At 51.2% G+C, this 22549-nt stretch overlaps 6 protein-coding genes across 6 annotated transcripts; 1 reads left to right on the top strand and 5 right to left on the bottom strand.

Annotated features, from left to right (window-relative positions):
* Positions 1-190: 190 nt before the first annotated feature.
* Positions 191-1641, bottom strand: PMZ80_001202 (uncharacterized protein; the record flags this gene model as incomplete). Its single annotated transcript, XM_064869649.1, has 4 exons — positions 191-515; positions 576-1195; positions 1264-1337; positions 1389-1641. 4 exons carry the CDS (start codon positions 1639-1641, stop codon positions 191-193), a joined length of 1272 nt encoding a protein of 423 aa, XP_064735146.1.
* Positions 1642-2321: 680 nt separating this feature from the next.
* PMZ80_001203 (uncharacterized protein) lies at positions 2322-5771 on the bottom strand (the record flags this gene model as incomplete). Its single annotated transcript, XM_064869650.1, has 2 exons — positions 2322-4156; positions 5003-5771. The coding sequence occupies 2 exons, from the start codon at positions 5769-5771 to the stop codon at positions 2322-2324; spliced, it is 2604 nt and encodes an 867-aa protein (XP_064735147.1).
* Positions 5772-5867: 96 nt separating this feature from the next.
* Positions 5868-8045, bottom strand: PMZ80_001204 (uncharacterized protein; the record flags this gene model as incomplete). The annotated part of the gene is made up of 3 exons (XM_064869651.1): positions 5868-7645; positions 7711-7809; positions 7940-8045. The coding sequence occupies 3 exons, from the start codon at positions 8043-8045 to the stop codon at positions 5868-5870; spliced, it is 1983 nt and encodes a 660-aa protein (XP_064735148.1).
* Positions 8046-12223: 4178 nt separating this feature from the next.
* Positions 12224-12889, bottom strand: PMZ80_001205 (uncharacterized protein; the record flags this gene model as incomplete). Its single annotated transcript, XM_064869652.1, has 1 exon — positions 12224-12889. One exon carries the CDS (start codon positions 12887-12889, stop codon positions 12224-12226), a length of 666 nt encoding a protein of 221 aa, XP_064735149.1.
* Positions 12890-13591: 702 nt separating this feature from the next.
* Positions 13592-14515, bottom strand: PMZ80_001206 (uncharacterized protein; the record flags this gene model as incomplete). The annotated part of the gene is made up of 1 exon (XM_064869653.1): positions 13592-14515. The coding sequence occupies one exon, from the start codon at positions 14513-14515 to the stop codon at positions 13592-13594; it is 924 nt and encodes a 307-aa protein (XP_064735150.1).
* A 3441-nt stretch (positions 14516-17956) lies between these two features.
* Positions 17957-22317, top strand: PMC1_1 (plasma membrane calcium; the record flags this gene model as incomplete). The annotated part of the gene is made up of 2 exons (XM_064869654.1): positions 17957-20959; positions 21007-22317. The coding sequence occupies 2 exons, from the start codon at positions 17957-17959 to the stop codon at positions 22315-22317; spliced, it is 4314 nt and encodes a 1437-aa protein (XP_064735151.1).
* Positions 22318-22549: the final 232 nt, after the last annotated feature.

The following is a 22549-nucleotide window of genomic DNA, read 5'->3' on the forward strand; positions in this document are numbered from 1 at the left end:
CAAATGAGATACTTGACCTGACTGAGCGTTAGAGATATCCCACTTATAGGCTTGCGAAAATACTAGAAAGACCTAAAGTCAAGATATCGTCTTACGCGGTCATCAGAAGGCAAATCAGGCGAACACTCTCTCATTCAATCCTAGAATGACCTTTTAGATGCCTAATATCAACCGTCCCACAATCCATTCCCTACGCCTCCCCACCCCAAACCCGATCCGCCAACTCCCGAACCAGTCTCAATTTCCTCACCATATCCTCCCTCCCAATCGCATTCCCACTACTATGACTCGCAAACCCACACTGCGGACTCACACCGACCCGCCTCAACGCCTCCTCCTCGCTCTCTCCACTCCCCTTACACATATATTTCACGGCCTCACGCACCCGGCCCTCCATCTCATCGAGGTTCTCTAGCTTCGGAAACTTACTGGTGATCACGCCGAGGATGACATTCTTGTTCTTCGGGAGGTGCTCGAGGGGTGCGAAGCCGCCGGCGCGGGGGGTGTCGTATTCACTAGATAGAAAGGAAGCGTCAATCATCTCGTCTCATCTTATCGCGCGATGGACCACTCACAGGTAATAAGTATGCATGCTCAACTCCTGGAACAACTTCGTCGCAATCCGATCGTATCCGCCCTCGCTGAAGTGGCGCGAGTTAACGAAGTTACCGCGGCAGAGATGCACGCCGACGTGCATGTCGGGTGGGATCTGGCTGATGCAGTCGTTGTATAGGGCGATGTATTTCTCGAGGAGGGTGTCGGCGGAGTAGGTGTTGTTTGGGTCGTTTTTCCAGCCTGTGAGCATGGCTTCGGAGCAGAAGTCTGTGTGGAGGTATTTGTTAGCTTGCTGGATGGGGTCGGGTAGGATAAGTGGTTGGTGCTTACACGCGAGATTCGGATCATCGAATTGCACGTTTCGAAGGCCATGGTCGTAGAGCGTCTTCAGTTCGGCTTGGTAGGCTTTGGCGACGTCGGAGAAGTATTCGTCGTCGTTTGCGTAGACGTCTTTGGGGTATGCTTGGCCCTCCTTGTAGCGGAGATGGTACCAGTTTGGGGCTGCGAGTGTGAGTTTGAGGTTCTTGGTCTTTTCTTCTGGGACGAGCGATTTGAGGTAGTCGAACTGGTCGGTGTAGGTACTTCCGACGTGCTTGATTTTTCCTGTGCAGATTACTGTCTCGCCTGGCTTGTAGCCGGCCTGCACTGGTGGTCAGTGACTGTAGAGAGTCCAATGGAAGGGTGAGTGTAACGGTGGGTCAATCCTACCTCTGTGAACGCTGCAATATCAGGAATGTACATGCGAAAGATTGAAGGATCTGGCTCTGCCACTTCCTTCATACCTAGGAGCAACCGTTAGAGTCGTGGGCATGGCTCCGGACGAGATGGAGTACCTTCTAGTCCCGGCCAGAAGCTTCCCCAGAACATGTGACGACGATACTCGCCATCTGTGATGGCATGGAAGCCCAGCTCGAGTTGTGTCTTCACGATTTCCTGTACATCCTTGTCTTCGATCGGACGAAGGTCTTCTTCAGATGCCTTTCCTGCCTCCCACGCATGTCGCGCCTCGAGAAGTTGGTCAGTCCTTAATAGTGAGCCTAGATGCTCGGCACGAAACGGAGGGTTGCGCTTAAGTGTTGAAGTCATGGTGTTTCTCGTTTCACAACGTGCTAGTGAGTGCTGGTTGGATATCTGCTTGTAGGTCAGGAAAGTAGAAGTGTGAAGGCATCATCAGTCAAGCTGAACGCGGAAGCATCGATGTCGTGCATCTGGTATCATGTGTGGCACCATGGATCCATTTCGGCAGTTGCTCGCAAGCGAGGGGCTCCGTTGTGAACAGCAGTAGAGGCACGATCTTTACACACGCTGACCAGCAATGATGCAAGCATCTTGGAGAATCAGAAGCTGGAGCTCTGGGCAAGGTTCTCCGACGATTGCTGAGGGCATACGCTCGCTAAGGTAAAAGACCAATGCCTTTCGATCCATACTGTGCCGCTCTCATGCGTCTCGTTTTGGAGGTTGTGGTAGGCATGTGAGGCTGAAACTTTCTCTCGTCTGTGTTGTGGAATGGTAAGCGAGGTTCAACATGACACATATTGTAGGGTTGTGAGAAGCCTCAATGCTACGGTCTGTCGTGCAACCCTTTGTGGCGGGGGTTTCGGGCTGCCAGCTGCACCAAGAGCGCATTGTGTCCCCATAAGAGGCCATCGAGCACTCGACATTCTACAAAATCACCTTGGACTTAGACCGCAACCTTCACTCTGCCTCTAATCCATGGTTCGTCCAACGACATCTCTATATGTACGCCACAATCCACGAGTTACAGCTTAGAACTGTTCCTTCAACCTAAAGCTCGCCTCACTCTGTCCGTTAGCCGTCCTCTTCAGCGTACTCCTGTACCCCGTCAAATCTACCTCCTGCACCACCTCACTCTCCCCGTTCCCACCCCAGAACACAACCTCGGACAACGGCTTCCCAAAGTACATGCCCCAGCCATCAACATTCGCGACACAGAAGTCGTCCCAGATATTCTGGCCCTTCTTTCCTTTCGTGGAGCTCGCTGGGCGTTTCTGCGGAACAACTCTCCATCTTTCACCTTGTTGTTTCTCCTCATCAACGAACAGTAATGTCGGCACAAGGTACAGCATGATCTCCCTGCCGTCCGCACCGTAGATTTCGTTGACAGCGGCATTGACGTCCTGGCCATTTGAAGTCCACGAAGATACATACAGGCCATCCGGCCCAGAAACAGAGAGGTGCATACTCGAGTTCAACTTTTCATGGCTGTAAACGCCCGTATACCGTTCTGACAGCTCCTTCAACGCAGCCTCCTCGGCAAACGCAACCATTTTCTCCGTCACTACCTCTCTAAACTCATCCATCGCTTTGCCATTTCCCGCGACCAGAATCGTGATTCCCAGTCCGTACTCAGGCACCATGATAACGATACTCGTATACCCCGGTAGCCCACCACCCTTTGTAACGAACGTCAACGGTCTGGTACTGCTCGACGTGTCTGGAATCACCTCGTTTGTCCTGGCCCTAAGGATCTCCCACGGCATACCGTAGTATGTATCCAAACCACTAGAGAACGAAAGAGGATTAAACCAATTCACGCCCGTGGCTTGAGCATTGAATGTGCTCATGACATAACGCAACCAAACACTCATCTCAGAACTCGAACTGTAAAGGCCACCCGTGGGGTTCTGCACCCCAATCTCAAACGGCCAGTACCACTCGATGTCCTTCGGGATAGCCGCGACATCTTTTGGCGGCGTCCTAAAGCTGGTCTTATTCATCCCGATCTCGCGCAGGATATTCTTCTCAATGTACGTCTCGTAGCTCATCCCGCTCACATTCGCAATTACCAGTCCGAGTAGATCGAAGTTGATATTACTGTAGGTGCTCTTCTGATTCGGTGCAAACAAAGGCGGTAACTGGTCAACCCACCCGAGTAGATCCGTAGCATCGCACGCACGCCTGTAGTTCACGTTCTGGTCGCAGGATGGGAGGATGTAATCGCCCTTGAAGTGACCTTCATCTGGGACTTCTGGTAGACCTAGCCGGGCTGCGTATTCTGTGTCGTGCAGGAAGTCACCTTGTGCTAGATCCCGTGGTATGCCCGCGATCTGAGATGCGAGGGCGCGAATCGTGATATCCTTGAATGGGAGGCCGCCGCGGCCTTTGCCTGTGCCGGTTGTGTTCAGCCCGGGCAGGTACTCTAGGATTGAGTCGTCTAGATTGAGCTTGCCGGCTTTTTGGAGTTGGAAAAGAGCTAAGACTGTAAAAGGTTTGGTCATGGAGGCGATGCGATACATGGATTTATCTGTGATGTGGTCCGCGCCAGGGAGAAGTGTTGAACGGTTGCGTGCTGTGTGCTGGGCGGAGAGGAGAGTGGACGACTGCGAAGTGATTTCGAGGGAGTAGTGGGTTGTGTTGTACTCATCGTGGCTGATAATGTCCTGGAGAGCTTTCACGATGCTGCTTGTGGTGTCCCGAAGCTTAACGGCGTGAATGTTGCTATCTAACTGAGGTATAGGGAACGCAGGTGATGGAGCGTCGCAGTAGGCAGAGAAGGTGGGCGTAATGAGAAACGGCAGCAGCAGGAGTTGTTGAAGCATCATCGTGGCTTCCCACCTCTCGGGATAGAGCTGGATTGGCTCTAGATGATTAGTGTTCCGGAAAGCGATTGTGTCGGTATGAGCTCATTGTTGACCTCGAGGATTGAGTGCGTCTAGCTAGTAAACTCACACCTCCTCTAGAACGCCAGTCTCTGGACCGTGGTAACCGCCGAGTATGAAGGAGTTCTATAGGTTGAAGCTGCTCGAGAGATAGATCGTCGTCAGGCATCCGCCAAGAGTAGACCTCGACACCGTGACCTCCACGATGGGAGCGGAGCCTGGTGCCAGTGACTGGCGCCATTGAGCCAAGACTATTCCCGCTACTGTAACTACTCTACTTGTTCTGATACTATGACAGAAAATCGCATGGAAAGAAGGTATCAATCATATTAAGTGGCGTCTTCAACATCGACTAGCCAATACATATCCAAGAAATGCAAACTGCAACACCCGAGATGCGCGGGTATCAAAATGTATGCGAACACACGAGCAGAAGTCAAAGCAGAAGACCAGTCGCAGCCATGTTTCTCGTCCTTCCCATCCATCCAATGCACTGTTTGCAAGACATGTTTCCTCCCAAGATGCAAATGCCAGATATTCTCCCAAAACTCCTGTAACGATGCAATCTGATGTACTTCAGACATCCTCCACCATGTATGCTGACATGTTGTGCACCCGCACTCTGTTCTCTGACGTGAAAGCAAGTAGACATAGAAGCGGCAACACGTAAGACGGATAAGAAGAAGTGAATAAGCATCGCGGCGCCCACCACACTCAGTCCACTTTCGCTCGTCGTGATTTGCTTGCCCTTGTTCGATGCTTTCGAGCGAGGTTGCATCAATTTCCATGTACTTTTATAAGATGATGCAGCAGGCTAGACATGCTACCGTAAGAAGGATCTGCACTCCTCACACAGCTAGGGTGAGGACAGAAAATGTAACGTTCGAGGCCATCGCCTGCGTCATGCCACGCTCGAAGGTGGTTATAAAAGTCTGCTGAAGCGAAGAAGATCGTGCCATCGACTTGCGCGCAGGCGGCAGACAGACACAGGTGCGGCTGGTACGTATACTTTGGTATCGGCGCAGTGTCCTTAGGCTTCTTGAGATGTACTCTATGCTTCGACCGCACGTGGTGCTGGAAGTTATGAAAAGGCTCGTAGACCTTTTCGGCACATTCGGGTTCACAGCACCGCCAGAGGCCAGCGTCCAGCTGTGGAAGCCTGGTGCGAATATTGGGCTTTACGCCAGGCGACTGAGGTGGCGGCACAGACCGCTGTGGAGCGTGAACATAGAGAGAGGATTCATGGTTTGTGTCTGCATGCTGCGGTAGAATCGTAGGCGGCAACACAGCTTGTGTAGCATGCTGAGATTGGCTTGGTACTGGTCGTGTAGCTGCAGCATACAACCACGCAGCAAGCTTTATGGGCTTCTGCTTGTGCCGCGCAGGCCTCTGACGGTCCGGCTGCTCTACCTCAGATTCAAGGTTCGAGTTACAAGGAGGATCTTCGCTTCGCACTGGCATGTGAGTAGAGTACTTCAGGTCTTGCTGTTCCTGATCCAGTGTGTTGGTCTCATGCTGTTGGGGCTCGCCGATGCTGAACTGCTGTTGTATGGAGCCCTGTCGCACTGGTGGGCCATCTGTATACGTTAATGGCATGGGCCCAGGACTAAGACCATAATCCCCGGGACCATAGTTGCGATCTTCGGACAGATACGGCTGCTGGCTCTGAGGCATGGACTGAAACTGACCACCCTACTGATAGTTCGGCTGCCACTGTTGTCCTCCATACATGCCCTGCTGCGGTTGTCCAACATGTTGCTGTTGTTGTTGCTGCTGCATATAGCCCTGGTTCATCTGCTGATACATCGGTGTTTGTGGCATGCCAGCCATGGATCCATAGGTTCCAGCGTTAATAGCCCTAAGACCGCTGCCGGCACCCATCAAAGGACCATTGGCACCCATCGACGCAGGCATCATCTGTGGGTTGTACTGTGGAGGTTGCATCTGCTGTTGCTGTGGATGTGGTGATTGGGCGTGTACTGGAGAAGGCATCTGATTTTGTGCCATATGTGGTGAAAATTGAGCCTGGTTGTACATCCTGTTCTGCATAGCGGGGGATTGTTGTGGTTGAGGTGGTGGACCGCCCCATCCTTGTTGTTGTTGGCTCATTGGCGAGTAGTTGCCGCCAGGCATGCTCATGTTATGTAGACCCGAAGATTGCCTTGGCATATGGCTGCGTGAAGGCGTGTAGCTCTGCGATTGTTGCGGCGATTGCATAGGATTTTGTGAGTGAGGATACGACGGTGGGTTCATTGGTGTCTGTGTCGTTTGCTGTTGTGGTAATGGTACTGATGACTGCCTCTGGTCGTCGGCGTTGTCGTAGCCGGGAGACTGTAAGGGTTGACTCACGTTAGCTGGCTCAACAGTCGTCGGTTGTGGTGTCGAGACAGGTGGCTCATGAGGTCTGTGCCAATAATCCTCGACAATACTTTTTCGAAACCTGCCCTGGATGTTGACCTGCTTACTATAGTCTGCTGCGTGGCTAGCCTGACTTGCCATCTCAGCATCGCTGCTTGTTCGTGTGACATCATTGTAGGCAGGTCCAACGTTCTCGATTCGGGGTCTCTGTACATCACGATATTTAGCATCATATGCCTCCATCATGGGTATTTGAGGCATTGTGGCTGCTATACCAGGTGGCAGAGGTGGTGGCTGGAGATTGGCGAAGTTGGTATCGTTGGCGTAGACGATGTTACCGTATAGCTGTAATTGTCGGTGTCCAAGTGCTTCAGCTGCGGCAGCTTCTCGTGCTCTGGCGGCACCGGGTCTCTTCTCACCTGCTGCGTCTTCTTCTGTAAAGCCCTGTTTCCTAGCCTTTGCCTCCCAGTAATCGTCCCGAACGCGTCGACCGTCTTTGACAACTCGGCTGCCGAACTGTCTGAACATGGACCGTGCTGTAACTAAAGCTATTTGGCGTGATCTGTATGAATATGGCAATATGTCGTGTGCAACTAGTTCTTCTTTGTCCTTGGGAGATGCGATGATCTTGAATAGCGACCGATTCTTGTTGAACAGCAGGTACGAGTCTCGGTACTGCAATGTTCGAGCGCATTCCGTGGCAAGCATAAACAGCTTATCGCCCCTTCCTGGCAGTGTGAAGGTGCGAATCTTGTATTCTCTGCCGCCTTGCAAGTAGCCCATGTCATTGACTTTTTGTTCTCCTTGTTCGTCATATTCTCTTGCTATGTATTCGTCCCCGGCTGTGCCCAACTGGTCGCTTGTATGGTCTCTAACCGTTGGAAGTGCTTTCAAGGTCGACTTGGGTGTGGCTCGAGGTCCAGGCGAAGATTGTGTCGGAGTCACGACAGGCTGCGCTGTCGATGTTTGCGACTTGACTTGAGGCGTCGTTGCAAGCTCTGGCGAGGCCTGGCTCGATGGCGTAGGTAGTGCGCCCGATTGATCGTGAGTGTAGTCGCCCGACGTCCGCGGTGTTTTGGCGGGTCGCCCTCTCTTCCTAGGCTTGGCCTCGTCTATTCATGTAAATGGTTAGCTTGTGATGCCCATCGAACACTGTCAAAGACAAGGCAATGCTTACCATGCAATTCTCCATGCGCATAAGCTCCGTATTCATCAGGCGATCGACTGCGTTTTGTGCCTCGAGGACTTGGATCGACATTCGTTTGTGGGATCAGCACTGTTACACACAACCAGAGTCAGCCTGAGGTACAAATGCAAGAATGTTCTGGAAGGAATGCTGGCGCGTTGCACGATGAGAGAGCTGGCGCAATCCCTCGACGTGATAGACAAGCAGAAGGGTGACTTACCACCACCACTGAGCGCAGCAGGATCGATGGTCCCAATGCCATCAGTCATGTTCCTAGAACCATTTGGGATGTTGGAGGACTGCTCGGACAGCGAGTAGAGAGACATATTCAGGACCAGATCAGGATGTGTCGAAGATCGAGGAGGACAGCGCAAGTTGTGTGAGGTGTGGCATCAGCGCCGATTCCAAAGCTGCTGAAACGCAGCACAGGACGGTGTTCGGTAACCAGAAAGCTTGCCGGAAGGACGGCCAACTCGGCTACTTGCGTCTGTGACTGCTGCGCTCGGCGACAGCGAGATTGGTGTCACAAGCAGGGAGCAGCGGTCAGTTGCTGACGCGCGATCGAGGTTTGGCGTATGCACTGTTCGCTAGCGAGGATGGCTGATGGATGCTGATGCGCTGCGACGGTGTTGGTGTGGTGGTGCAAACTGCGGCAGCAAACGAGTTTTGGTGGTTGGACGTGGATTCAGGTGGAGCAAGAGGGTTGACTCGCTGGGAAGTAATGTCACAGGTACTGTTGATCTATTGAGAGCCCGAGTTGTCGTTGACTCTACTTGTCGGCACCGTATGAATTGTTCCTACAGTAGGCGACAGCGTCGCGGATGAATCTGAAGCGCGACAGAGGTTGTTGGCGAGTGGTCGACTTGACGCGATGACGATTGATGCTTAAGCGTAGATTGGCGGCCGAGAAAGTGCTGCACGATGCTGCCGATGGTACAGTAGTAGTTATTGGTGGCCTGTATCCGTCGGTGTTGTAGCTTATGAGCTTGTTGCAATGAATGGTCAGCCGAAAAGAGCCTCGCAGGCTATCGATGCTACTATGTTATGCAGACGATGAGTGGATGAGATGAGGTAGCAGTCCAGCAACTCGCAAATGGATTGGAGAGGATTGAGATGCTGGGCGAGTGACGAGATGCCCTTCAGGCTGATAGGAAATAGAGGCGTAGGCTTTCGATGGCGCCGGCAACAAGCGATACTCTCTCTGGCTTGCAGCACGCACGATGGATCCCGACTTACCCAGCTCGCCAGTTTCCGGTCTCTTCTGCTATCCCAGTCTGCCGCTGCTTGAGATCCGATGGGCTCGCTGAGCGAAAAGTGGGCGAAATCTGACAGAAAGCAGACGCGTCGAGGGCCATGAGATCAGCTTGCTTAATGCTTGTCAGACGCAATGCACCAGACCACTCCGCAGTAGTGCCAGATACACTTTGTGGCACATGAGCATTTGTTCAGTGGACACAATCCTAAGCAGCATATCTCATTGGCTTGAGCACTGGACTCGTATGCAAGTGCACGGCTATGGCATCCCAGACACCAGGCTTCCAAGCACCAAAACATGCTGATACCTGTTCGTGATGGAGTGGTGGAAACAGCTCGATGAGGGGACATTGAGCACATGCTTCCATTTGACAGTGTACGAGACGGATACAGCGCTACCGCTGCCGAAGTCCAAGCACATAATTCATCCATTTCCTCAGCTATTCTTGTTATCTGGAAGTCAAGAATTTGAAATATCCTGTTTAGCTCGGGTTGTCTCGTTATGCAAAATCATTATGGAGATACGCCAATAGTGAACATGAGTCGATTTCAAGACAGCCAACCCTGTCTCGTTCTTTATTGGTAGGCCTGAAGCCTCCATCTTCCTCTGCTTCGAACCGTGGTCTTGGATTTTGCCTCCAATGGCAGCCTGTTCGCCTTACGACCTTATTATATTTGAACTTCTGCTGCTCGCCTCAAGTAAGCCCCGGACTTGCCGCAGTCGATGAGAGACATCTCTGCCGCTTTCGCTCTAGTCTTCGATCATTCTGCCCAGTTCATGAAAGGATCTTGGCCAATGACAACCGCTAGAGCCTGCTATGGTAGCGAAGCGAATTGTGCTGCAGCATCAATGGCTTAACGAGCCAATGATAGCTTGCGTTGCTTTCGAACGACAAATGAGATCTTCCTGCATTGACCTGGTGATCAAAGCGCGTCTGTCCACGCGAACTCCTCTCAGTGGCTTTTTGCTAGCCTTTCTGGGCAAGGATTAAGAGACTCGCCCCGGGTGCGGACGGGATCAATCGATCAACGCGATGCCTCGAAACGTTCATTGTACATTTGCGGCGAAGGCTTCATCTCATCTGAGCGTCATCATTTCGCGCCAGTCCGGGTTTTGGTAATCGCACGGATGCACTCAGACATTGTATCTAGGAGACTGCGGGAATGAGCTGCCTCCTACTCGGGTAGACTTTGGAAGCACTGCTCATCCAGATTAGGTTTGAGTGAAGATTTGGTCATGTGAACTTGCCACAAGAGCAGATCCCCACTGCTCCCAAATACAACCAGGGTGTCGTCCAGATCTCTAGCTGCTCTGTATTGCTGGCTTATGTTCATCTTCAAGCATCGATAGATTGAAGTATCAACCCCATTCCCATGCAGTTCACATCTGTCAGCCGCTCCCGGTAACCAAAGCATGCAGTATGATCTGCAGCGATCGCCCGCCTTAAACCTTTCGAGCAGAAATGTGTGCTGATCATCCACTCGAGTGTGGGGAGTACCAGGGATCTGGCTCAGTGCTTTCTTCTTTGCTCGGTCTGGACTTGTTTGTTCTCTTGGGTAGACAAGAATTTTAAAGTCAACCAGGCATACAGCCTGACAGATATCGAGACCACTTGCCCCCTAATACGATGAATACGAAGACAGACGTTGAAGTCACAACATAGTCAGTGAGTACTGGGCAAGGTAGTCCGCGTAACACAAGATGTTCGCCATCTGCAAACCAAAGCCGCTGCGGCCCGAAGAGCTGCGGGCTGCATGACTGTCGCTAAATCTTTGCCAGCTCACACCATGTTGCTCAATGCTTAGCTTGGGATTCGAAGGTGTTCTCGCTGTATCGATGTGGAGTGACTTACTTCTAAAACCGTGCTTGGCACGTTCAGTCAATAACAGGTCTTCCTGCTTTTGGGAGACCCCAACAAAGTCTCGTCAGCTGGTCTGCCTTTCAAGAGATGACACCCTCCCGAGCAACTTCCACTGAGGCGGAGACTCTAAGGTACCACTCGAGTTCTTATCGGCTCCATAACCGCCGGTATTAGCGGTGATTTCGTCGCTATGTTAAACTCGCACCTGCTTGCTGCCGAAGTTCCGTGCTCGAGAATCAGCTGAATTGCTCAATCGTGGCATAGATAGACTATTCAACTGCCAAGCGCTATCCGGCATGGATCTACACCTGAATGAAGGTAGGTAGATCAAGGGACGTCTGAAGACGGTGATCATGGCCCGAGCGGACGCCGAAACATACCTCGAACACGCTCCTCCATGTGCTCATCTGAGCACGGGCACTGATCGCCCTAAAACCTCCGAAGGATCTGCTGAAAAAGGTCTGGTCTGCATAACGGAGGAGATGAATTTGAAACTCAACCTGACAACAACCTCGCCTCAGCACGTCGATTGTGGCTCTTGTGTCACCGGCGTTGCCTGGTTCGCTTGCACAGAATTTTGCCGAATGACATCCTGCACGAGCATGATTGCCGGTCTGACGATGAGTTATGGACCAATGGTTGGTTGTGTTGGTAGGAACAGGTTCTTTGGCTGTTGATGGGTTTTGCTGTGCTGCATGATCGACTTGTGATAGGTAGCACTGTTCTCCAGCTGCTCCAGGTGTTCATGTCGTTTGCCTTTGTGTTACGCTCACTGAAAGTTAGCAGCCGACGCTGGCCATTGCACAGCTCCCTCACCGCCTCTATATTCTGCGAGATGCGCCTGACATTCTGCGCATATTGCTACATTGTGTGCTGTCGCCACAGGGCCAAAAGGTGCATGACTTCGATGTGTCATTGAAAGGTTCAGTTCTGTGCTCGATCAATACATTGCCAGGTGCGTCGGAAGAGATGTAATAGAACGCAACGAATTCGAAATGTGTGCTTTGGAGGCGGAACGATTTATTTGAGCTATGAGTGCTGTTAGAGGTGTCATCCAACTTGCTTCTGGTTGGGCAGCTGCGACAAAGGTATAATTAGCACAATTGCAAGGAGAGAAGGCACGATGGAAGACAGTTAACAAGTAGTTCTGTTAGGATCATGTGCCATTGTTTATCTCATATCTGTCATGAGACTCGTTCTATATAATTATCGTTGTACAGTTTCATATCCCTTCCGTGGTATCATGTAGAATCATGCACATTCACGTCCTGCTTGGCATTGTCCCAAACTCCTATCCCGGGTGCTATGATGCACTCCATTGACGCCTTTTTCCTGAAGTGTACCTGATCGTCCCTTGCCTTCCTTTCTTCAACCACAAGCCGTTGGGCTCATAGCAGTGCAACAACGGTTGCAATCATGGCGAGTACGGCACCGCCGCTGAGGACAGCACTCCTCGAAGCGGCACCTGTGCTCTGTTCGAACGTTGGTGAGCTGCTCGCTGAGCTTCCTGTCGAGCTGGCGCTGGTAGCTGAGGACATTGTTGAGCTCGCGCTGGTAGGGACAGGTGTAGAAGTGCTGTAAATGCTGGACACCATGCTTGACCAGCTTTCCTGTGCGCTCATAACACTAGCGCAGCCAGAGCACACGGTAGCAACATCGGCTTGCGACGGCTGTGATGTGGCGACTGCTGGCATGCCAGTAATGACACCTCTCGAGTCAGTCATGGATGTGTAGACAGTGAAAGGGTTCGAGTATGGGGCAGAGCTCTGAGATGTGATTACAGCTGGTGCTGATGAAGCTGGTGCTGATACGGCCAATGCGACAGGTGTTGACTGAGCTTGCGAAGCGGACCATGTGTTCCAGTCCCATTGCGATTGAGACGCGGAAGGAGTCCACCATTGCTGTGCTGATGATGTTTGCCAAGCCTCTGCTGATGTGGCTGTAGCTTGGGATAGGACTGGCATGCCTGTGTCGACCTTCTGCTGTGGTAGTGCAGCTGCTGTGGAGGCAATGATGAGAGTAGCTGCAAGCACGTTTCTTCTTGACGGTGCCATGATGTTGATTTTGTAAAGCTAGTGCTTTGTTGTGAGTAAGTTTCGTGGTGGTGGTTTGGAATTTGCTTGAGGCTCTTGGTTCTTCGTGTTGTGTCTGTGTGTTGATGATGTTGAGAGCGAAGAAGCACGGTCTCTACTGCAGCATAAATATGCAATCAGTCCAGCCATCTGGCTTACCTTTTGCAGATGGCAGGCAAGACCAGCATAGAATCTGTGTGGCTCGTAAAGCTAAAGATCTGCCTGCACGCTTCATGATTGGACTAAAACCACTGAAAAGAGGCTGGGTCCTTGAAGCAGCCGGATGAGAAGTTGGGGGAACTGAAAACGTGGCTGGCAGAACCCCAAACGCGCTAACGTGTACTAGACTGGAGCTAGTGAGACGCTAGGAGGTAGCGAGGAGGCTGGTGCGCGAGGCAACCACGCTACTTTTCCACGCCATGCCGATCTCTGTTTACTCGTGGAAGTGAATGTGTGAGCAAGGTCGATTTCGCTAATCTAGAAGCCCACATGCTTTTTGGCAAGACGTAACGCCCACAGCATATTCGGTAGGCAGGTCCTCGATAATGCCTCCCAGCATTTCATGTGCAAATGTGGTTGACAGCATTGCTGATGCTAAAATGAGAGGAAAGACACCCGGATCTTGCTGTTTAAACAGTTCACAGACACCTTCACGGACAGCTTCAGAAGCTTTGCGAGAGGGAATCAAAGACGGCGGATGCCTATCCGTGCTCTAGTCGTTCGTGAACCTGGTGGCATGCTCCATTGTGCTCGGAAGACCACCTTATCTGGGATATGATTCGAAACACTGCCAGCTTCGAGGAAGGTGGTACTTCCATGGAGGACGCAGTCCTTTGCAACCTCGTCTGCATCGTTGGGCCCTTCTGGAAGATGACGGTGCTTCGGCGACTTACGCCGTGACTGCTCTTCCGGAGTCGCATCGGCTGAACTCGTGATTTCTGCCAGAGGCCTTTTTAGAGGCTTCTCAATACCGGCTTTTGCGCAGTCCCCATGATGGGAAGGCTGATTCTCTTTCAGTATGCCATTGTTGGCTTCCTCCGCGGGGGCGCCAATGTCTCGGAGTCCGCTCGCCGGAGGCCGATCACTTTGCTCTTCACCCCTCCGTCTTGCATCTTGCGCTGGTTCGTAGAGATGAGACGGTATCGGCGCATGTATCCGTGTCATCAGCTTCGCTTGTCGCGCGAATGCATCGTAGTCTTCTTGAATCAGCACGCCTGCCTTCTGGTTTAATGCCGAATACGGATTTGGCTGTATGAGCAAACATGATATTGTGATCAATATATCCTTCAGTGTCAATTTAGGGTCCCAGTCTCTCTTCAGCGTCTCTAAACACACCGCACCTGTCTCTTCGGCAACGTTTGGGTGGAATATTCGCGTCTTAAAAGTGGCTGTTGGTGGACTATGAGGATACTCGACTGGGATATCGAGGCGGATGCGCCAGAGACCTTGAGAATATGGCGTGCCTTCCGCTCCTGTGAGGCAAATAAGGAGCTGTGTCAAAACGTCTGGCAGTCCTAGATCGTCCTCACTCTCGAAAAGGTAATTCGGCGGTAGACTTTTTCGAAGCGCAACCTGGTCCTTGGCCAGTCTTTTCATGGAGGACTTCATTGCTGCATGTAATTATATTCAATCCTGCGTCTATCGATCTTACGTCGGTGTATCGTAGCATGTAAACAAGGGAATTGAACGGAGAAGCGCTAAAGCGACGCGGTTGTCGAAGCACTTTACGCGTCTCACGCGTCGTTGATGCTCGTTGCTCTTTCCGGGTCTGGTTCCAGCCTCCTCAATCTTTCTGAATACTTCAGAGCCTCAATAATCTTGCTTGCAGAACTTTAATCAGGATGACAGTTTTCAGAGGGTCATGTCAGCAGCAACACGCTCATGGGCGGCGCATCAAAAGAGCACACGTTCTGTGGGATTGCGTGCACCAGCGCCATCGCTACGAAAATCAAAACTTTGACGAGCTTGCTTCAAGCACTATCAACGTCAACATCTCCGAAAGACCTCAATGTCCAGCTTTGCCATCTATTCCCCGTTGATCGTATGCCATCTCTGATTCAATGCTGGCGTTAATTTTGCCGGACTTGGAACGCTTTACATTCCAGCGGAAGATGTCAACAGTGCTGACTTGCTCATTGCTTCCGAGTTGGTCCTATGTTCCATGCCTCAGGAAGCACTGTATCTGGCCTAGAATAGGTGGCATGAACGATCCGCATGCCGTGGTATGGAAAGGCCTGAGTACCATCGAGGCTTTTCCAGGCTTCACAGACACACCGACAACTTCCCACATCTGATTGGAATTTGAGTTGCCGGGGATGCTTATGATTGGGATCCGCCGTTCAGCCCAATTGATCTGGCTCAGGACAACGCTTTCATTATCGAGAACTCAGAAGTGGGACTGGAGATGGCCATGAACGTATTGCCGCAGCGAAATTCCCAAAAGGCAGAGCGATACAGCAGATCATTCCCACCCTTGAAGAAGTAGATCGATCTAATTCGTAGCCACCCAGCGATCGTACGGTCTTTCTCACGTGCCTCTGCCTTCTCCAAACGTGAGATCTCATCTCTTTCGACTTACAGTCCTACGTTTCCAAGAAGCAGCCACTTTCCTGTACGCCTCAATAGCCCTGGCCTGCTTCGGCACTCCTTGTCCTATCACCAAAGACATACGTCAATATACCTAGCTAGTCAGACTGAGCCTGTCGAACGACCTTCTCATTTCAGAGACACATTCAATGACACGATGCTAGACATTGTGAGAGTGCTTGCTGTATCGCTTCTGCAACAGCTCACCTCTCAGGCAGCTCCGGCAAGAACCATTTTGGGCCGATCCATTTATTGTTACCTTTACCACATATAGGTAAAATCACATCCCAGCCCGCATGCCTATGATCTCCTTCATGGTGAGGTCTCTGATCGCTCTGAAGCAGAAGAGTGAATAGTGACATTGAGAACGAGAAAGCACTTTCGGCAGCCTCAACGAGTAGCCCTGGCTGGGATCAAAGCGAAAACACTGGGTTGAAAAGGGGCAAATGAAACAGGACTTCATAAGGGGTGTCAACCTTGAGGAAGTGACGCAATGTCTGGAAGCTGGGTCAAGAACCCATGCTACAACGTTGCTTTAATGCTCCCGCTCCCACAGCTAGATTGACTGGGCGTCACAACGATGCCGGCCATCCCGCCAGGAAAAGCCATGCCACGGGCTTGACGCCATCAGCCGTAGAATGGGCGGATGAAGGCAGTGCTTCAACAGACTGCCGGGCCTGGTCGAGAAGGCCTTGGTGAGAGCTGATCAAAGAGCAGGAGAGAAACCAGATGAGTGAGGAATATTGGCAAACGTTAGTGAGGCCGCCCAACGAAGAAACGGCCAACTGGAGGTCGTTGTCGGCATAACAGTGACTGTACTAGATACTACTTCGCCCGTATGCCACTGACGGCGATATAACCAGCGACATACGCGGGAACTTCCTGCCACAACGTCATTCCGGGTCTCGCTGGAGGCACATTAGCATGGTTGCAAGCGCTACTTGGCGTCTGCTCAATCTGCCAGCGATGTTGCTGTAGCCGACTGTACAGTTAATGACGTTTTGGTCAACTGCGGCGCTCGCAGAACGAAAAGTGGAAGAGGAAGCAACGACTGGCGGAGCCAAGACCAAATCTTCGAGATTACAGATTGGAGAATCAGGCACGCCATGAATAAGAAACAGCCGAGCCCGCATCCAAGACGTAAACGATGCTTCGATCATGGCTTACACGTGCTAAGCCTGCAATTCGCATTGGTTTTGTGCTTGGAACGAGCGAATCTCTTTTCAAGATTTCGAGGTCTTGGAATTTCTTGGGAGCTCTTGGCTTAATCTTCTCATACCATACAGCTTTTCGTGCTGATGTCACCATGTGCGGCAGGAGTGCATCATTGAAACCGCAAATTCAAGCACACAATCAGTAGGAATCTCGCTTTTGGTGGTAGGAGATGTTAGAGGTAAAGTAGTGCAGGGAATGATGTTACCATGCTATGGAAAGGTAGTTGGGCAACGCAGAACGAGAATGCAGGATTCCGGATGACAGATCAGTAGTCGAGAAGGCGCAGCATTGCCAAGCCTGTCTTATTGGCTGACGCTCCTTTCTGGCCGCCGAGTCAGCATGTTGGATCGTTGCGGCGGTCGTCGCCTCTCTCATGAACTACATTTTCTGAGCTCACTCTACCACACGAAATATTATACTGTAGTCGTAGCAAGATGTTGGATCAAGCTAGCTTACCTGTCGAGTACAAGTAATAACGGAGCGAGATTTGAAAGTGGTGACCGTAAACCGCCAAGACTTGATACTTTAGCGGGCTCCTGCCCGATAGGCTTAACCACGCTTGTCGTTGGTGCTCGGCAGGGAAGTACAATCACGCTAGTGCCAGAAGTCAAGGCTCCCAGGCCCGGGAGCAGTGCAGGAGAAGGACCAACCGACAATCACCACGATTGTCTCGACTTGTTCCTGCAGAGTCCGCGATCAACCAGCTGTTGACGCTTCCAAGGACATGCTCATACTTCCCTCTGTTTCTTACTTTCGTTGACACTATCATTGACGACAAGAATGCTGGCACTTGTATCCAGCTGTTTCAGTACTCCTCGGAGCATTTTGTAATCTTCTTTTCTATATTGTCGTTTGCTACAAAGCCCAATTACACTCCGACCGCTATTCATCCACCACACATGCACGCTTGCTGGCCCTCTACTCTGCCGTCGAACGCCTCAGGTTCTGGTTTGGCCTTGGGTGACACGAGGAGGCGGAGCTGCAATCGCCGACAGAAATCAACATAATTTTGTATCAAAAGAGGCTTTCATTGCCAGAAGAAATTGTTCCAGTAGATATCGAGACAAGTTCGCTCGAAAAGGAGCGAATTACGCAGGTGCACAGAGTTGGGAATATCACAGGATCTGGGGAACACGCCACGCTTTGCTGCATCCAGCCGAGGCGCAGTCGTAAGAGCAAAGTACAAGACTCAAAAGGATAACCCTATATCATTGTGTGACCTTCTTACGCTCACCACAACTGCCTGCCATGTCTTCTGCCGTCCCTGAAGAGAAGGTCACGGGTGAGAGCAGTCCACAATCAGGACGGCAACGAGCCCCAACCATTAGCATTGACGATACCGCCACAGCCGACAACCTCAACTCCCCCAATTCTGATCGACGAAGCCCTCTACCACGTTTACAGACCGAAGGACTAGATGAATCCACGCCGCTCCCACCAGTCTTCGCCCCTTCTCCCACCGATATACGGGACAGCAGGCCAACCTCTCCTCACAATGTTTCATCGCCGCGCGCATTTGGCACGGATGGCGCAGGCCCGAATACCTTTCTAGCAGTGCCTGGCTCAAGAGGAAGAGCTGGAACTGCTGACTCTGATAATCATTCTGCCACATCTTCTGGGAGTGACACTAAGATTGCTTCCACAACCGCTGATGGATCGGCACGCCAGGACTCTGCCGTCAGCAACGCCGACATAATCAACGACCAAGAGGCTCTTAACCCGGACCCTGGAACAGAGGCAGATTTCCAGGTTGAAAATAGTCCTTTTGCATTTTCCGTTGGCCAGCTTAACAAGATGATTAATCCGAAGAGCCTGTCTGCCTTCTATGCTCTCGGAGGTCTTATTGGTATCGAAAAGGGCCTCAGGACAGATCGTTATAGCGGTCTGAGTGCCGATGAAGTAGGGCTTGATGGTGGTGTCTCTTTCGAAGAAGCCGTTCATGCAGCTGAGAAATCAGAAGGCGATTTCACTGCGCCGAAGAGGACGACAACAAGAGGGTCCATGACAAATGGTCCCACCAAAATTTCTTCAGACGCTTTCGCCGACCGAAAGAGAATCTACAAGGACAATCGACTGCCAGAAAAGAAGTCAAAATCGTTTTTGCAGCTTGCTTGGATCGCATATAACGACAAGGTGCTGATACTGCTGAGCGTGGCTGCTGTCATATCGCTTGCTTTGGGTATCTACCAGTCAGTGCGGCCTGCAACACAAGCAGAAATCGAAGCAGGTCAACATGAAGCACGAGTCGAGTGGGTTGAGGGCGTGGCTATCATCGTTGCAATTTTGGTGGTCACTCTTGTTGGAGCTTTGAACGACTATCAGAAGGAACGCCAGTTTGTCAAGCTCAACAAGAAGAAAGAAGAACGTATGGTCAAAGTCGTCCGCTCAGGCAAATCCCAGGAAATCTCTGTCTACGACATATTGGTCGGAGATGTGGTCCACCTTGAACCAGGTGACTTGATCCCAGTCGACGGAATCTGTATCGATGGACACAACTTGCGCTGCGACGAATCTTCTGCAACGGGTGAATCTGACATCATTCGAAAGCAGCCGGGAGACGAGGTATATCGAGCTATCCAGGACAACCAGGCTACCAAGAAGCTCGATCCTTTCATCTTATCGGGTGGAAAGGTCTCGGAAGGTGTTGGTACATTCTTGGCCACCTCGACTGGTGTAAACTCAAGCTATGGCAAGATTCTCATGTCCCTCAAAGATGAAGGCCAGACAACGCCCCTGCAGTCGAAGTTGAACGTCCTTGCAGAATATATCGCGAAGCTTGGTCTCGGTGCCGGTCTGCTACTATTCTTGGTTTTGTTCATCAAATTTTTGGCTAAACTCAGCTCGATCGAGGGAGGCGCCGAGGCAAAAGGTCAGCGATTCTTGCAGATCTTTATTGTTGCTGTAACGATTATCGTTGTGGCCGTGCCTGAAGGTCTTCCGTTGGCTGTAACTCTGGCTTTAGCATTTGCTACCACTCGAATGTTGAAGGACAACAACTTAGTGCGTCTTCTACGAGCCTGCGAAACTATGGGCAATGCTACCACTGTCTGCTCCGACAAAACCGGAACACTTACACAAAACAAAATGACAGTTGTCGCCGGAACACTGGGCACATCTTCTCGCTTCGGAGACAAAGACAGAGCTGCGAATAAGGTTGCAGCTACGAACCATAAGTTGGACGCAGACGAGGAGAAGCAGGACGATGTGTCTTCACCAGAGTTCGCGAATACACTTGCAGCGGACGTCAAAGTCCTTCTGAAAGACTCGATTGTGCTCAATTCTACCGCCTTCGAAGGAGAAGAGAACGGCCAAGTTGTCTTTATTGGCTCGAAAACTGAAACAGCCATGTTGTCGTTTGCTCAAACCTTCCTCGGTCTGAGTTCGGTGGCGGAAGAACGGGCTAACGCTGAGCTTGTACAAATGGTCCCTTTCGATTCCGGTCGCAAATGCATGGCAGTCGTGCTCAAGTTGTCGAACGGCAAGTTCCGAATGCTGGTCAAAGGTGCCTCCGAAATCTTGATTGCAAAATGTACACGGATAATCAGCGAACCAACGAAGGGTACTGCAGACACCCCAATCAAGCCTGAGCAAGTAGAGGCATTGAACAACATAGTAAGCAGCTATGCTTCACGATCTCTGCGTACCATTGGCCTGCTATATCGCGACTTCGAACAGTGGCCTCCACGTGGTGGCGTATCTAAGGACGACTCGAGGCAGGCAGACTTTGATGCGGTCTTCAGAGACATGACGTTTCTGGGAGTCGTCGGCATCCAAGACCCTCTGCGACCTGGCGTTACCAATGCGGTACACGATTGTCAGATTGCTGGTGTTTTCGTTCGTATGGTCACCGGCGACAATCTCATGACTGCGAAAGCTATTGCAACCGAATGCGGCATCTTCACGGCTGGTGGTATTGCCATGGAGGGACCGATCTTCCGCAGACTTACGCCTAAGCAGCTTAATCAGGTCATACCTCGACTACAGGTTCTTGCTAGATCGAGCCCTGAGGACAAGAAATTGCTTGTGGGTCACCTCAAGAAGCTAGGAGAAACAGTCGCTGTTACGGGTGATGGTACAAACGATGCGCCTGCGTTGAAAACCGCTGATGTGGGTTTCTCGATGGGCATCGCTGGAACTGAAGTTGCAAAAGAGGCGTCTGCAATTATTCTTATGGACGACAACTTTGCCTCGATCGTGAAAGCCATCCAATGGGGCCGCACGGTCAACGATGCTGTCAAGAAGTTTTTGCAGGTATGTGCGAAGGTCGATTTTGATTGAAAATTGCTAACAGATCTAAGTTCCAAATCACTGTAAACATTACCGCTGTCTTACTTACGTTCATATCCGCCGTGTCCAACGACAACGAAGAGTCGGTGCTTACTGCCGTTCAACTGCTATGGGTCAACCTCATTATGGACACATTCGCTGCGCTCGCACTCGCCACTGATGCACCTTCTCCCACGATTTTGAACAGAAGGCCAGAGCCGAAGTCCGCCCCATTGATCACACTCACCATGTGGAAGATGATCATCGGTCAATCCATTTATCAGCTTGCAGTCACGCTTATCCTCTATTTTGCTGGCGCTAGTATCCTTGGCTATGAAGAACCAGGTGAGTTAGATCGTCTTCAAAGTACGATATTCAACACCTTCGTTTGGATGCAAATTTTCAACCAATGGAACGCTCGTCGACTTGACAATGGTTTCAACATTTTCCAAGGCATGCACAAAAACTACTGGTTCATCGGTATTCAATTCATTATCGTTGGTGGACAGATTCTCATTATGTTTGTCGGAGGTGCAGCCTTCTCCATTCATCGCATCAACGGACCCCAGTGGGGATACTCGATCATCTTGGGCTTGCTATCCATTCCGTTCGCTGTTGTCATAAGATGCTTTCCAGACGAGCTATTCGCCAAGCTTATTCCGACCTTGCCACGAAGACATCGTCCCAGTCCGGACCTCGTCGTTCAGGACGACGAGGCTGGTATTACTCAGTGGAACCCGGCCCTCGAAGATATCAAGGATGATCTCACTTTCCTCAAGAAACTTCGAGGAGGACGAATGTCAGAGCTGGCATATAAACTACAACATCCTAAACAAGCTTTCCTACCACGGTCAAGGTCGTCATCCAAATCACAATTGAAGAGTGATGAGGATGACCCAGAAAAGATTGTCGCCAACGCTTATGCCGAAGCCGCCAACGAGGCAAAGGCTGCAAAACCACCCGCCACACCAGAAAAGCAGAAGAAACGACCACGTGGAAATTCGAACTCAGTGTTTGGGCCGGTCGCAGCCATGGCCGGCATAGTAGCTGGCAGTGTTGCTGGAGGCTGGTCACCCGTCGAACGACGAGATGAAGAAGCTGAGACGGTTCAATTCCAAAGATCGCGAGCGCCATCAGGTGTTGAAGGCACAAGCGGCATAGAAATACACCCTGCAACATCGACCGAAGACCCAGTCTTTTCACCACAAGAGATTACCGACACCAGAATTCCGCCGTCGCAGAATCCTTCTCTAGCACCACACTTCGAACACGCACCGCCGCACAGCCCAGCACCTTCCTTTGGCAGGAGGTCTCATTCTAGACATTCTTCTGCTGCACCTTGATTGATTAGCTTTAGCGGGAGGGAATGTACACATTATTTAGCGTAGCAACGCGCTCATAGAAGGTCAAGATGACCGTATTGGTTGCAATTTCCGTTTCCATACACTGTAATTCCTTCTGGTTCCCTCAACTTCTATTGTTTCTTATAATCCTAGGCTTGTCTTTTGTGGTTTTCTAATGTCCATCGTGCGATTATAAATTACCATAATGCGTGACGACGCGTCGCGTTCATCC

The sequence above is a fragment of the Knufia obscura genome (assembly GCF_036327395.1).
Source record: "Knufia obscura strain CCFEE 5817 isolate CBS 148926 chromosome Unknown scaffold_1, whole genome shotgun sequence".
Taxonomy (NCBI): domain Eukaryota; kingdom Fungi; phylum Ascomycota; class Eurotiomycetes; order Chaetothyriales; family Trichomeriaceae; genus Knufia; species Knufia obscura.